General features: G+C 36.1%; 1 protein-coding gene and 1 long non-coding RNA gene across 2 annotated transcripts; both read right to left on the bottom strand.

Annotated features, from left to right (window-relative positions):
• Nucleotides 1-615: 615 nt before the first annotated feature.
• On the bottom strand, nt 616-1495 carry LOC311086361 (protein NATD1-like). Its single transcript, XM_084119206.1, has 3 exons — nt 1305-1495; nt 1030-1148; nt 616-947 (listed from the first exon to the last, which is right to left on the bottom strand). Exons 1-3 carry the CDS (start codon nt 1468-1470, stop codon nt 828-830), a joined length of 405 nt encoding a protein of 134 aa, XP_083975332.1. The 5' UTR covers nt 1471-1495; the 3' UTR covers nt 616-827.
• Nucleotides 1496-13627: 12132 nt separating this feature from the next.
• On the bottom strand, nt 13628-14260 carry LOC311086453. Its single transcript, XR_014607076.1, has 3 exons — nt 14121-14260; nt 13846-13964; nt 13628-13763 (listed from the first exon to the last, which is right to left on the bottom strand). It is a non-coding gene; the product is annotated as an uncharacterized lncRNA (long non-coding RNA).
• Between the last annotated feature and the right edge of the window lie 64 nt (nt 14261-14324).

Below are 14324 nucleotides of genomic sequence, written 5' to 3'. Positions count from 1 at the left end.
ACAAGTAAGGTACAAATTTGCTCCTCTGACTCAAGGTACAATAATGTACCTTTGAGGGTACCACCCCAGTGACAAGCTTTTGTTCCTTAAAGGTACCGTTTTGTACTTTTTTTTCTGAGAGTGCTGAGTAAATAAAAGTTATTTAAATACAATATTCTGTCACATTTTAATTTGATTCAAAGTGCGAACTTGATTAACCTTTTACTCTTCATGAACTTTTCTCAAAGGCAGCATTATCAATTAGGGGTTGAAGCGTGAATAAATGAATAATGTCCAGTACAGTGAGTCTGTCCAGTCATTGAGCTTGAAACATTGTCTTGTACTTTGTGTGAACATGCATTCTGTACTCGACTATTATGGTTTATATTTTTACATCTGCCCATTTCACTTTATTTTTTAAAATTTTGAATATGTAATTACCTGAAACAATCTGTGTGTTAAAATGACACATCTTTTGTGTTAAATTTGACACAACATGTGTTGTCCCTGAGCACACACAACATGTCATTTTGAACATCTCTTTTATAGAGTGTAAAAAAATGTGATTTGAAATTGTGAAGTTATTTTTTAAAATATTAAACTCAGTCAGTAAGATTAAAAAGAAAGATATTAGAACATAGTGTTTTTATTCAGCAAGGTCACAGTAAATTAAATTGATCAAAAGTGACATATCTGAGTGGTTACTAGGGTTTCCTGGATGGTTGCTAGGCTGTTGAGCAGTAGAGTGGTCACTTTTGGTTGATGTATATAAAAAACTTCTATAAAATGATCATAAAATAAAACATGGATGTATAAACTGTGAATGTGTTGAAGGTTTAACTCTGCCTTTATTTATCTTCAAGATGAGCCTGGTATCTCAGATGTTGATTTTCATCCACATATTTCCTAATGTACCAACAGGAGATCCTCGCTTTCATATTTTCTTCAACAACGAAATCCAGAGCAGCCTGAAGAAGAAAAAGAAGTAGATGATTGAGTTACAGGGAACATCAGAAGTTGAGTAAGTGAGGGAGTTTACAGCGGTTTGACCTTCGCCAGGTGTGCAGCAACACCTTTACCCCTGTGAGATTGAGGGACCTCAGTAGACATCAACTCCACCAGCTGATCATGTGTGATAGTGTACTTCAGCACTGCACTACTCGCTGCTCCTGCTCACACCACAGACACACAGGGGGATGTTGTTATCAGTGATGCAGGCTCATAACCTAGAGTGCTGCCTATCTAGTGGACATCAGCGCCACTGAATCTGCTGTTTTGATGCTCACTAGGTTTGAGACAGAATGAATAACGTGATTTCCTCTTACCGTCGAGAGTGATTGTGAAACGCTGATTCTGTCTGTCGTGAATCACACACAGATTCGAGGCGTCAGTACATGATCCACAACATGTGTGTTTGTGGAGTCGCTGACTGCTCTTATATCCTCGAGTGAACCGAAATATGCAGTTTACAGACAGTAAGTGTCGCGCCATGATGTGACGTCACCAAACAGTGTGTGTGTAACAACAACAGCAGAGGGCGCTGTGATCATGTTTATTCCTCCATCACATCTGAGATAGATCATGGTATAAAGTGATCTCTTCAGAAGTATTGATTTCAGTAGCCTACAGTAGCCTAACCCTTAAGGAACGAAAATATATTTCCCATTTATGAATGATCAATATATTAAATGATTTAACAGTATATTTGAAAATATACAGAATAATATATTGTGTTAATATCTTACAATAAATTGAATAATACATAAGGAATTGCCGCTTTCCATATATTGAAAAATATGTGACAATATATTTACTAATAAATTACAATGAATGTAATTTTATATTATGTAATACGCTTTATAATATATAGATGTATATATATGATCAGATATGGTACTGTATGTGTAATATATTGCAGATACATTTACTTTTGCAACATAAACACAAAATATATAGAGAAATATATAACGTAATTTATTTCTCTTTTTTTTTTATTATTTACATTCTAAATGTTTCATATTTTCAAGCTAGTTAACAAAAGTACAAGCACACTTGCATGTATTGAAGTATTTAGCCAGGAGACTATCACTGTGCTGAAGAGGGCACAGCCATTACTTTTAAATTAGAATATGTACAGTCTTAATGATAATTAGCCAAACCACAGTCTCTACTCTTCAGCACAATGGTAACACCAAAAACTCGCACATACCAGAAAACTTTTTAAATAAAAAAATAGAGCATTAAACACTAACAGATCTCCCCATATTAATATTGTAAATTTGAAATCCGGAAATCAACACCAATAGAGTTAATTTCAACACTTTAAAAGTGTATATATGGGAACCACCCACAAAGTGTTAGTTCAACACTTTCAAAAGTGTTGCCTCTCGCAACACCGACACAGTGTTACAATATGAACACTAAGAGAGTAAAATATTAACACCAATGCAGAGAACAACAACACTGTTACAGAGCTGGGTGCAGTTAAAATTCTACACTGTTCTGGTGTTGACCTAACACTTTTAAAAAAATGGAAATCACAATCTTCTCAGCCTTATAGGAGTCAAATATTACACCATCCTGGTGTTGATAAAACACATTTTTACAAATAAAAACACTAAGGGCGTTACCAGTTTTTCTTATTAGTGTTCTGCATCTGCCACTTTAAAGAACTGTAAAATAAACTCTTTGAAATAAACACATCACTCTATATTACTCTTTCAAACCTTTATTTCAAAACAATCCAGAAGTTAAACTGTAACCTCAGTCTGGGATCATAGTAGAATTCTGTTTATTGTAAAGTTAAAAATAAAGGCAAAATGCAAACAGTTGTTTTAACGAACTAGTTTTTTATTAACTAACAAGCCCCTTTACATCATAGGTTAACTTTTAAAATAAATAATGAAGGCACAATATAGGCATTTCTGTCACCAGAATTATCAGAATCATCACAGATAGCTGCTTATTCAAATGGTCTGCAATACCTCAAGTCCTGTACATGTCAGTGAATGTAAGCTCTGTGTCAGTGAAGTTGATTCAGTACCTTCGACTTTGCAATACAGCAGTGCTTGAGTCAACATTCAGCAGATGAAAAACAATTGCAGAATATGAGTGGATCAGTTGTGTCCAGTTGCCACAGTACAGTTCAGTCCATAGTTGTTTCACAGAGAAGGAAAGGCTGTGCAGATCCAACTTTCTCGAAAAATCCTGGAGTGCTGGTTCCCTAGACAACACAAAACCAGACCAATTACAATCAATACAATTTGTGTTTTATAAATACAGCAAGTTTATGGTGGAAAAAGATCAACCATCTTAGACTTTCGTGACTCAAACAAGAAACTATTTTGGTTAGATTAAGACTTGAATTTACTGATTTCCAAGTAAATTAAAGACTTTATTCATCCAAAAATTTGTATTCTGTCATTAATTATTCACCCTTATGTTGTTCCAAACGAGTAAGAGTTTTGCTCATCTTCGGGAACACTTAATGAAGTTATTTTTAATGAAATCTAAGATTTCTGTCCCTTGATCGACAGCCTATTCAACTACCACTTCCAAAGCCATGGAAAGGTATAAAGAAAATCACAAGTAATCCATGTGACTCCAGTGGTTTGACCTCAATTTTACGACTTTTTTTACGACAATTTTAACTAAACTTTATTTACAAAATATTAATCTTCAATGCACAATCACACAACAACATCTGCTCTCGCATTAACAACATGCACGTTATTGGATATCAGATGTTAAATATCCAAAGTTCGTCAGAGTTGTAGAAACTTGATGGCGTGTCTGATTAAAACACGGGACAAATACCAGTCCTTTGCTCTCTTTTATTTTCAGTTCAAGATGATTAAGTCTTGGGTAATTCACATGGCATAAAGATCATGGATTGCAGATTCACACGTTGTAAATAGACAGATGCCAACAGATGGACAGGATGGATTGGATGTACAAGATGGTTTTAAGTCACTACAAACGATACAATAAAGGAAATCAAACTCATATAATTCATCAAACATAACATGTATATACTCAAACCAAACAATTGAAATAAATAAATTCAAACAATACAATTGGCAAAAACAAACTTACTTAACGCATCTTAAGGAAAGGACTCAAAGGACATGGTTGGGTCTCCATTCAAACACCCACACCTCACCAATGCAAAAAAGAAACAAAGGAAGGAAGTGAGGCCTACTTATAGACCTTAGCCAGGGGGTGTATGGGTAATGTAGTGTACTATATTTAGTAGTGTAGTCTACTTGGGATTGTGGGATATGTAGTACATATGTATATGGGAAAAAAAAGAAAGAAAGAAAATTACAGAAAAGGGCCAAATTCACAACAGCCGCCCCCAAATACAGTGATGTATTTGCTATTACTCATCTATTTCAGGTAATGGAATCAACTTAGCAACTGGACGTACATATGTTTTTCCATTCATCACAGATACTGTATATCAAACACTTCTCATCACAGATACTGTATATGAAGCACTTCTCATCACAGATATCAAACACTTCTCATCACAGATACTGTACATCAAACACTTCTCGTCACAGATACTGTACATCAAACACTTCTCATCACAGATACTGTACATCAAACACTTCTCGTCACAGATACTGTACATCAAACACTTCTCATCACAGATACTGTATATCAAACACTTCTCGTCACAGATACTGTACATCAAACACTTCTCATCACAGATACTGTATATCAAACACTTCTCATCACAGATACTGTATATGAAGCACTTCTCATCACAGATATCAAACACTTCTCATCACAGATACTGTATATCAAACACTTCTCATCACAGATACTGTATATCAAACACTTCTCATCACAGATACTGTACATCAAACACTTCTCGTCACAGATACTGTACATCAAACACTTCTCATCACAGATACTGTATATCAAACACTTCTCGTCACAGATACTGTACATCAAACACTTCTCATCACAGATACTGTATATCAAACACTTCTCATCACAGATACTGTATATCAACACTTCTCGTCACAGATACTGTATATCAACACTTCTCGTCACAGATACTGTACATCAAACACTTCTCATCACAGATACTGTAGATCAACACTTCTCGTCACAGATACTGTACATCAAACACTTCTCATCACAGATACTGTAGATCAAACACTTCTCGTCACGGATACTGTATATGAAACACTTCTCGTCACGGATACTGTACATCAAACACTTCACATCACAGATACTGTACATCAAACACTTCTCATCACGGATACTGTAGATCAAACACTTCTCGTCACGGATACTGTATATGAAACACTTCTCGTCACGGATACTGTATATGAAACACTTCTCGTCACGGATACTGTATATGAAACACTTCTCATCACAGATACTGTATATCAAACACTTCTCATCACAGATACTGTAGATCAAACACTTCTCGTCACGGATACTGTAGATCAAACACTTCTCGTCACGGATACTGTATATGAAACACTTCTCGTCACGGATACTGTATATGAAACACTTCTCGTCACAGATACTGTATATCAAACACTTCTCATCACAGATACTGTATATCAAACACTTCTCATCACAGATACTGTATATCAACACTTCTCGTCACAGATACTGTATATCAACACTTCTCGTCACAGATACTGTAGATCAACACTTCTCGTCACAGATACTGTACATCAAACACTTCTCATCACAGATACTGTAGATCAACACTTCTCGTCACAGATACTGTACATCAAACACTTCTCATCACAGATACTGTAGATCAAACACTTCTCGTCACAGATACTGTATATCAAACACTTCTCATCACAGATACTGTACATCAAACACTTCTCATCACAGATACTGTATATCAAACACTTCTCATCACAGATACTGTACATCAAACACTTCTCGTCACAGATACTGTATATCAACACTTCTCGTCACAGATACTGTACATCAAACACTTCTCATCACAGATACTGTATATCAAACACTTCTCATCACAGATACTGTACATCAAACACTTCTCATCACAGATACTGTATATCAAACACTTCTCATCACAGATACTGTACATCAAACACTTCTCGTCACAGATACTGTATATCAACACTTCTCGTCACAGATACTGTACATCAAACACTTCTCATCACAGATACTGTAGATCAACACTTCTCGTCACAGATACTGTACATCAAACACTTCTCATCACAGATACTGTAGATCAAACACTTCTCGTCACGGATACTGTATATGAAACACTTCTCGTCACGGATACTGTATATGAAACACTTCTCGTCACAGATACTGTATATCAAACACTTCTCATCACAGATACTGTACATCAAACACTTCTCATCACAGATACTGTACATCAAACACTTCTCATCACGGATACTGTAGATCAAACACTTCTCGTCACGGATACTGTATATGAAACACTTCTCGTCACGGATACTGTATATGAAACACTTCTCGTCACAGATACTGTATATCAAACACTTCTCATCACAGATACTGTATATCAAACACTTCTCGTCACAGATACTGTACATCAAACACTTCTCGTCACAGATACTGTACATCAAACACTTCTCGTCACAGATACTGTATATCAACACTTCTCGTCACAGATACTGTATATCAACACTTCTCGTCACAGATACTGTACATCAAACACTTCTCATCACAGATACTGTACATCAAACACTTCTCATCACAGATACTGTACATCAAACACTTCTCATCACAGATACTGTACATCAAACACTTCTCATCACAGATACTGTACATCAAACACTTCTCATCACAGATACTGTACATCAAACACTTCTAATCACAGATACTGTATATGATCAAACACTTCTCATCACAGATACTGTATATGATCAAACACTTCTAATCACAGATACTGTATATGATCAAACACTTCTCATCACAGATACTGTATATGATCAAACACTTCTCATCACAGATACTGTATATGATCAAACACTTCTCATCACAGATACTGTATATGATCAAACACTTCTCATCACAGATACTGTAGATCAAACACTTCTCATCACAGATACTGTACATCAAACACTTCTCATCACAGATACTGTATATCAAACACTTCTCGTCACAGATACTGTAGATCAAACACTTCTCATCACAGATACTGTATATCAAACACTTCTCATCACAGATACTGTATATGATCAAACACTTCTCATCACAGATACTGTATATGATCAAACACTTCTCATCACAGATACTGTACATCAAACACTTCTAATCACAGATACTGTATATGATCAAACACTTCTCATCACAGATACTGTATATGATCAAACACTTCTCATCACAGATACTGTATATGATCAAACACTTCTCATCACAGATACTGTAGATCAAACACTTCTCGTCACAGATACTGTACATCAAACACTTCTCATCACAGATACTGTACATCAAACACTTCTCATCACAGATACTGTATATCAAACACTTCTCGTCACAGATACTGTAGATCAAACACTTCTCATCACAGATACTGTATATGATCAAACACTTCTCATCACAGATACTGTAGATCAAACACTTCTCGTCACAGATACTGTACATCAAACACTTCTCATCACAGATACTGTACATCAAACACTTCTCATCACAGATACTGTAGATCAAACACGTCTCGTCACAGATACTGTATATCACACACTTCTCGTCACAGATACTGTATATGATCAAACACTTCTCATCACAGATACTGTACATCAAACACTTCTCATCACAGATACTGTACATCAAACACTTCTCGTCACAGATACTGTATATGATCAAACACTTCTCATCACAGATACTGTACATCAAACACTTCTAATCACAGATACTGTATATGATCAAACACTTCTCATCACAGATACTGTATATGATCAAACACTTCTAATCACAGATACTGTATATGATCAAACACTTCTCATCACAGATACTGTATATGATCAAACACTTCTAATCACAGATACTGTATATGATCAAACACTTCTCATCACAGATACTGTATATGATCAAACACTTCTCATCACAGATACTGTATATGATCAAACACTTCTCATCACAGATACTGTAGATCAAACACTTCTCGTCACAGATACTGTAGATCAAACACTTCTCATCACAGATACTGTACATCAAACACTTCTCATCACAGATACTGTATATCAAACACTTCTCGTCACAGATACTGTAGATCAAACACTTCTCATCACAGATACTGTATATCAAACACTTCTCATCACAGATACTGTATATGATCAAACACTTCTCATCACAGATACTGTATATGATCAAACACTTCTCATCACAGATACTGTACATCAAACACTTCTAATCACAGATACTGTATATGATCAAACACTTCTCATCACAGATACTGTATATGATCAAACACTTCTAATCACAGATACTGTATATGATCAAACACTTCTCATCACAGATACTGTATATGATCAAACACTTCTAATCACAGATACTGTATATGATCAAACACTTCTCATCACAGATACTGTATATGATCAAACACTTCTAATCACAGATACTGTATATGATCAAACACTTCTCATCACAGATACTGTAGATCAAACACTTCTCGTCACAGATACTGTACATCAAACACTTCTCATCACAGATACTGTACATCAAACACTTCTCATCACAGATACTGTATATCAAACACTTCTCGTCACAGATACTGTAGATCAAACACTTCTCATCACAGATACTGTATATGATCAAACACTTCTCATCACAGATACTGTAGATCAAACACTTCTCGTCACAGATACTGTACATCAAACACTTCTCATCACAGATACTGTACATCAAACACTTCTCATCACAGATACTGTAGATCAAACACGTCTCGTCACAGATACTGTATATCACACACTTCTCGTCACAGATACTGTATATGATCAAACACTTCTCATCACAGATACTGTACATCAAACACTTCTCATCACAGATACTGTACATCAAACACTTCTCGTCACAGATACTGTATATGATCAAACACTTCTCATCACAGATACTGTACATCAAACACTTCTCATCACAGATATCAAACACTTCTCATCACAGATACTGTACATCAAACACTTCTCATCACAGATACTGTATATGATCAAACACTTCTCATCACAGATACTGTACATCAAACACTTCTAATCACAGATACTGTATATGATCAAACACTTCTCATCACAGATACTGTATATGAAACACTTCTCGTCACAGATACTGTAGATCAAACACTTCTTGTCACAGATACTGTACATCAAACACTTCTCATCACAGATACTGTACATCAAACACTTCTCATCACAGATACTGTATATCAAACACTTCTCGTCACAGATACTGTACATCAAACACTTCTCGTCACAGATACTGTATATCACACACTTCTCGTCACAGATACTGTATATGATCAAACACTTCTAATCACAGATACTGTATATGATCAAACACTTCTCATCACAGATACTGTATATGATCAAACACTTCTAATCACAGATACTGTATATGATCAAACACTTCTCATCACAGATACTGTATATGATCAAACACTTCTAATCACAGATACTGTATATGATCAAACACTTCTCATCACAGATACTGTAGATCAAACACTTCTCGTCACAGATACTGTACATCAAACACTTCTCATCACAGATACTGTACATCAAACACTTCCCATCACAGATACTGTATATCAAACACTTCTCGTCACAGATACTGTAGATCAAACACTTCTCATCACAGATACTGTATATGATCAAACACTTCTCATCACAGATACTGTAGATCAAACACTTCTCGTCACAGATACTGTACATCAAACACTTCTCATCACAGATACTGTACATCAAACACTTCTCATCACAGATACTGTAGATCAAACACGTCTCGTCACAGATACTGTATATCACACACTTCTCGTCACAGATACTGTATATGATCAAACACTTCTCATCACAGATACTGTACATCAAACACTTCTCATCACAGATACTGTACATCAAACACTTCTCGTCACAGATACTGTATATGATCAAACACTTCTCATCACAGATACTGTACATCAAACACTTCTCATCACAGATATCAAACACTTCTCATCACAGATACTGTACATCAAACACTTCTCATCACAGATACTGTATATGATCAAACACTTCTCATCACAGATACTGTACATCAAACACTTCTAATCACAGATACTGTATATGATCAAACACTTCTCATCACAGATACTGTATATGAAACACTTCTCGTCACAGATACTGTAGATCAAACACTTCTCGTCACAGATACTGTACATCAAACACTTCTCATCACAGATACTGTACATCAAACACTTCTCATCACAGATACTGTATATCAAACACTTCTCGTCACAGATACTGTAGATCAAACACTTCTCGTCACAGATACTGTATATCACACACTTCTCGTCACAGATACTGTATATGATCAAACACTTCTCATCACAGATACTGTACATCAAACACTTCTCATCACAGATACTGTACATCAAACACTTCTCATCACAGATACTGTACATCAAACACTTCTCGTCACAGATACTGTATATGATCAAACACTTCTCATCACAGATACTGTACATCAAACACTTCTCATCACAGATATCAAACACTTCTCATCACAGATACTGTACATCAAACACTTCTCATCACAGATACTGTATATGAAGCACTTCTCATCACAGATACTGTACATCAAACACTTCTCATCACAGATACTGTACATCAAACACTTCTCATCACAGATACTGTATATCAAACACTTCTCATCACAGATACTGTATATCAAACACTTCACATCACAGATACTGTACATCAAACACTTCACATCACAGATACTGTACATCAAACACTTCTCATCACAGATATACTGTATATGAAACACTTCTCGTCACAGATACTGTACATCAAACACTTCTCGTCACAGATACTGTACATCAAACACTTCTCGTCACAGATACTGTATATCAAACACTTCTCGTCACAGATACTGTAGATCAAACACTTCTCGTCACAGATACTGTATATCACACACTTCTCATCACAGATACTGTATATGATCAAACACTTCTCATCACAGATACTGTATATGATCAAACACTTCTCGTCACAGATACTGTATATGATCAAACACTTCTCGTCACAGATACTGTATATCAAACACTTCTCATCACAGATACTGTACATCAAACACTTCTCATCACAGATACTGTACATCAAACACTTCTCGTCACAGATACTGTACATCAAACACTTCTCGTCACAGATACTGTATATCACACACTTCTCATCACAGATACTGTATATGATCAAACACTTCTCGTCACAGATACTGTATATGATCAAACACTTCTCGTCACAGATACTGTATATCAAACACTTCTCATCACAGATACTGTACATCAAACACTTCTCATCACAGATACTGTACATCAAACACTTCTCATCACAGATACTGTACATCAAACACTTCTCGTCACAGATACTGTACATCAAACACTTCTCGTCACAGATACTGTATATCAAACACTTCTCGTCACAGATACTGTAGATCAAACACTTCTCGTCACAGATACTGTATATCACACACTTCTCATCACAGATACTGTATATGATCAAACACTTCTCATCACAGATACTGTATATGATCAAACACTTCTCGTCACAGATACTGTATATGATCAAACACTTCTCGTCACAGATACTGTATATCAAACACTTCTCATCACAGATACTGTACATCAAACACTTCTCATCACAGATACTGTACATCAAACACTTCTCGTCACAGATACTGTACATCAAACACTTCTCGTCACAGATACTGTATATCACACACTTCTCATCACAGATACTGTATATGATCAAACACTTCTCGTCACAGATACTGTATATGATCAAACACTTCTCGTCACAGATACTGTATATCAAACACTTCTCATCACAGATACTGTACATCAAACACTTCTCATCACAGATACTGTACATCAAACACTTCTCATCACAGATACTGTACATCAAACACTTCTCGTCACAGATACTGTATATCAAACACTTCTCGTCACAGATACTGTAGATCAAACACTTCTCGTCACAGATATTGTATATCACACACTTCTCATCACAGATACTGTATATGATCAAACACTTCTCATCACAGATACTGTATATGATCAAACACTTCTCGTCACAGATACTGTATATGATCAAACACTTCTCGTCACAGATACTGTATATCAAACACTTCTCATCACAGATACTGTACATCAAACACTTCTCATCACAGATACTGTACATCAAACACTTCTCATCACAGATACTGTACATCAAACACTTCTCGTCACAGATACTGTATATCAAACACTTCTCGTCACAGATACTGTAGATCAAACACTTCTCGTCACAGATATTGTATATCACACACTTCTCATCACAGATACTGTATATGATCAAACACTTCTCGTCACAGATACTGTATATGATCAAACACTTCTCATCACAGATACTGTATATCAAACACTTCTCATCGTACATCAAACACTTCTCATCACAGATACTGTACATCAAACACTTCTCGTCACATATACTGTACATCAAACACTTCTCATCACAGATACTGTATATCACACACTTCTCGTCACAGATACTGTACATCAAACACTTCTCGTCACAGATACTGTACATCAAACACTTCTCATCACAGATACTGTATATCACACACTTCTCATCACAGATACTGTACATCAAACACTTCTCGTCACAGATACTGTACATCAAACACTTCTCGTCACAGATACTGTACATCAAACACTTCTCATCACAGATACTGTATATCACACACTTCTCATCACAGATACTGTACAGTAATGCACCTGAAATACAATTGTGGCAAGAGCACAAACACAAACAAGATAGAAAAACGAATTCACCAAGAGCCAGAGAAAATATTAGAGACACTCAACCTGTCACATATTAATCATAGAATCCTGGAAAAAAATAATGTATCACAATTTCCACAAAAATATTAAGCTTTCAAGTTCTCAACATTGATAATAATACAAACATTTATTAATAACTGATCAAATCATCATATCGGAAGGATGATGTGACACTGAAGACTGGAGTAATGATGCTGAAATTCAGCTTTGATCACAGGAATACATTATATTCACATTATAATACATTTACATTTTAATTTTGAACAGACTTTCTATTGCAGTATATTGTAAGAATAAATATATAATGTTTCACAACATTTCTGTTTGTACTGTAATATTGATTATTCCAAACGTCTGACTTATATAGTGTACATTAATAAAAAATAAAAATATAATTGTCTGCCAGCTGCTAGTGTGTTCCAGGCGGTTGCTAGGTGTTTTGTATAGTAACTAGGGAATTGTCAGGCAGTTGCTGAGTGGTTACTAGGGTTTTCTGGGTGGTTGCTAGGCTGTTGCTAAACAGTAGACTGGTAACTTATATGGTTGATGTATCTATGTAAAAACTTATACAAAATGATCATACAATAAAACACAGCGAGGTAGAATATGTGTAATTCAGCCTTTATTTATCTTCAAGATGAGCCTGGTATCTCAGATGTTGATTTTCATCCACATATTTCCTAATGTACCAACAGGAGATCCTCGCTTTCATATTTTCTTCAACAACGAAATCCAGAGCAGCCTGAAGAAGAAAAAGAAGTAGATGATTGAGTTACAGGAAACAGCAGAAGTTGAGTAAGTGAGGGAGTTTAAAGCGGTTTGACCTTCGCCAGGTGTGCAGCAACACCTTTACCCCTGTGAGATTGAGGGACCTCAGTAGACATCAACTCCACCAGCTGATCATGTGTGATAGTGTACTTCAGCACTGCACTACTCGCTGCTCCTGCTCACACCACAGACACACAGGGGGATGTTGTTATCAGTGATGCAGGCTCATAACCTAGAGTGCTGCCTATCTAGTGGACATCAGCGCGACTGAATCTGCTGTTTTGATGCTCACTAGGTTTGAGACAGAATGAATAACGTTATTTTCTCTTACCGTCGCAGTCGAGAGTGATTGTGAAACGCTGATTCTGTCTGTCGTGAATCACACACAGATTCGAGACGTCAGTAGGCCTACATGATCCACAACATGTGTGTTTGCGGAGTCGTTGACTGTTCTTATATCATCGAGTGAGGCCCTGTCCCAAATGGCACACTCCGGACTTGTGGACTTCCTCAGAGTCCACACTTTGGTGACGTC

Source organism: Abramis brama (assembly GCF_963993115.1).
Source record: "Abramis brama genome assembly, chromosome: 1".
Lineage (NCBI taxonomy): Eukaryota > Metazoa > Chordata > Actinopteri > Cypriniformes > Leuciscidae > Abramis > Abramis brama.
Note: the sequence above shows the minus strand (reverse complement) of the source record. Positions and strands in the feature narration are given on the sequence as shown.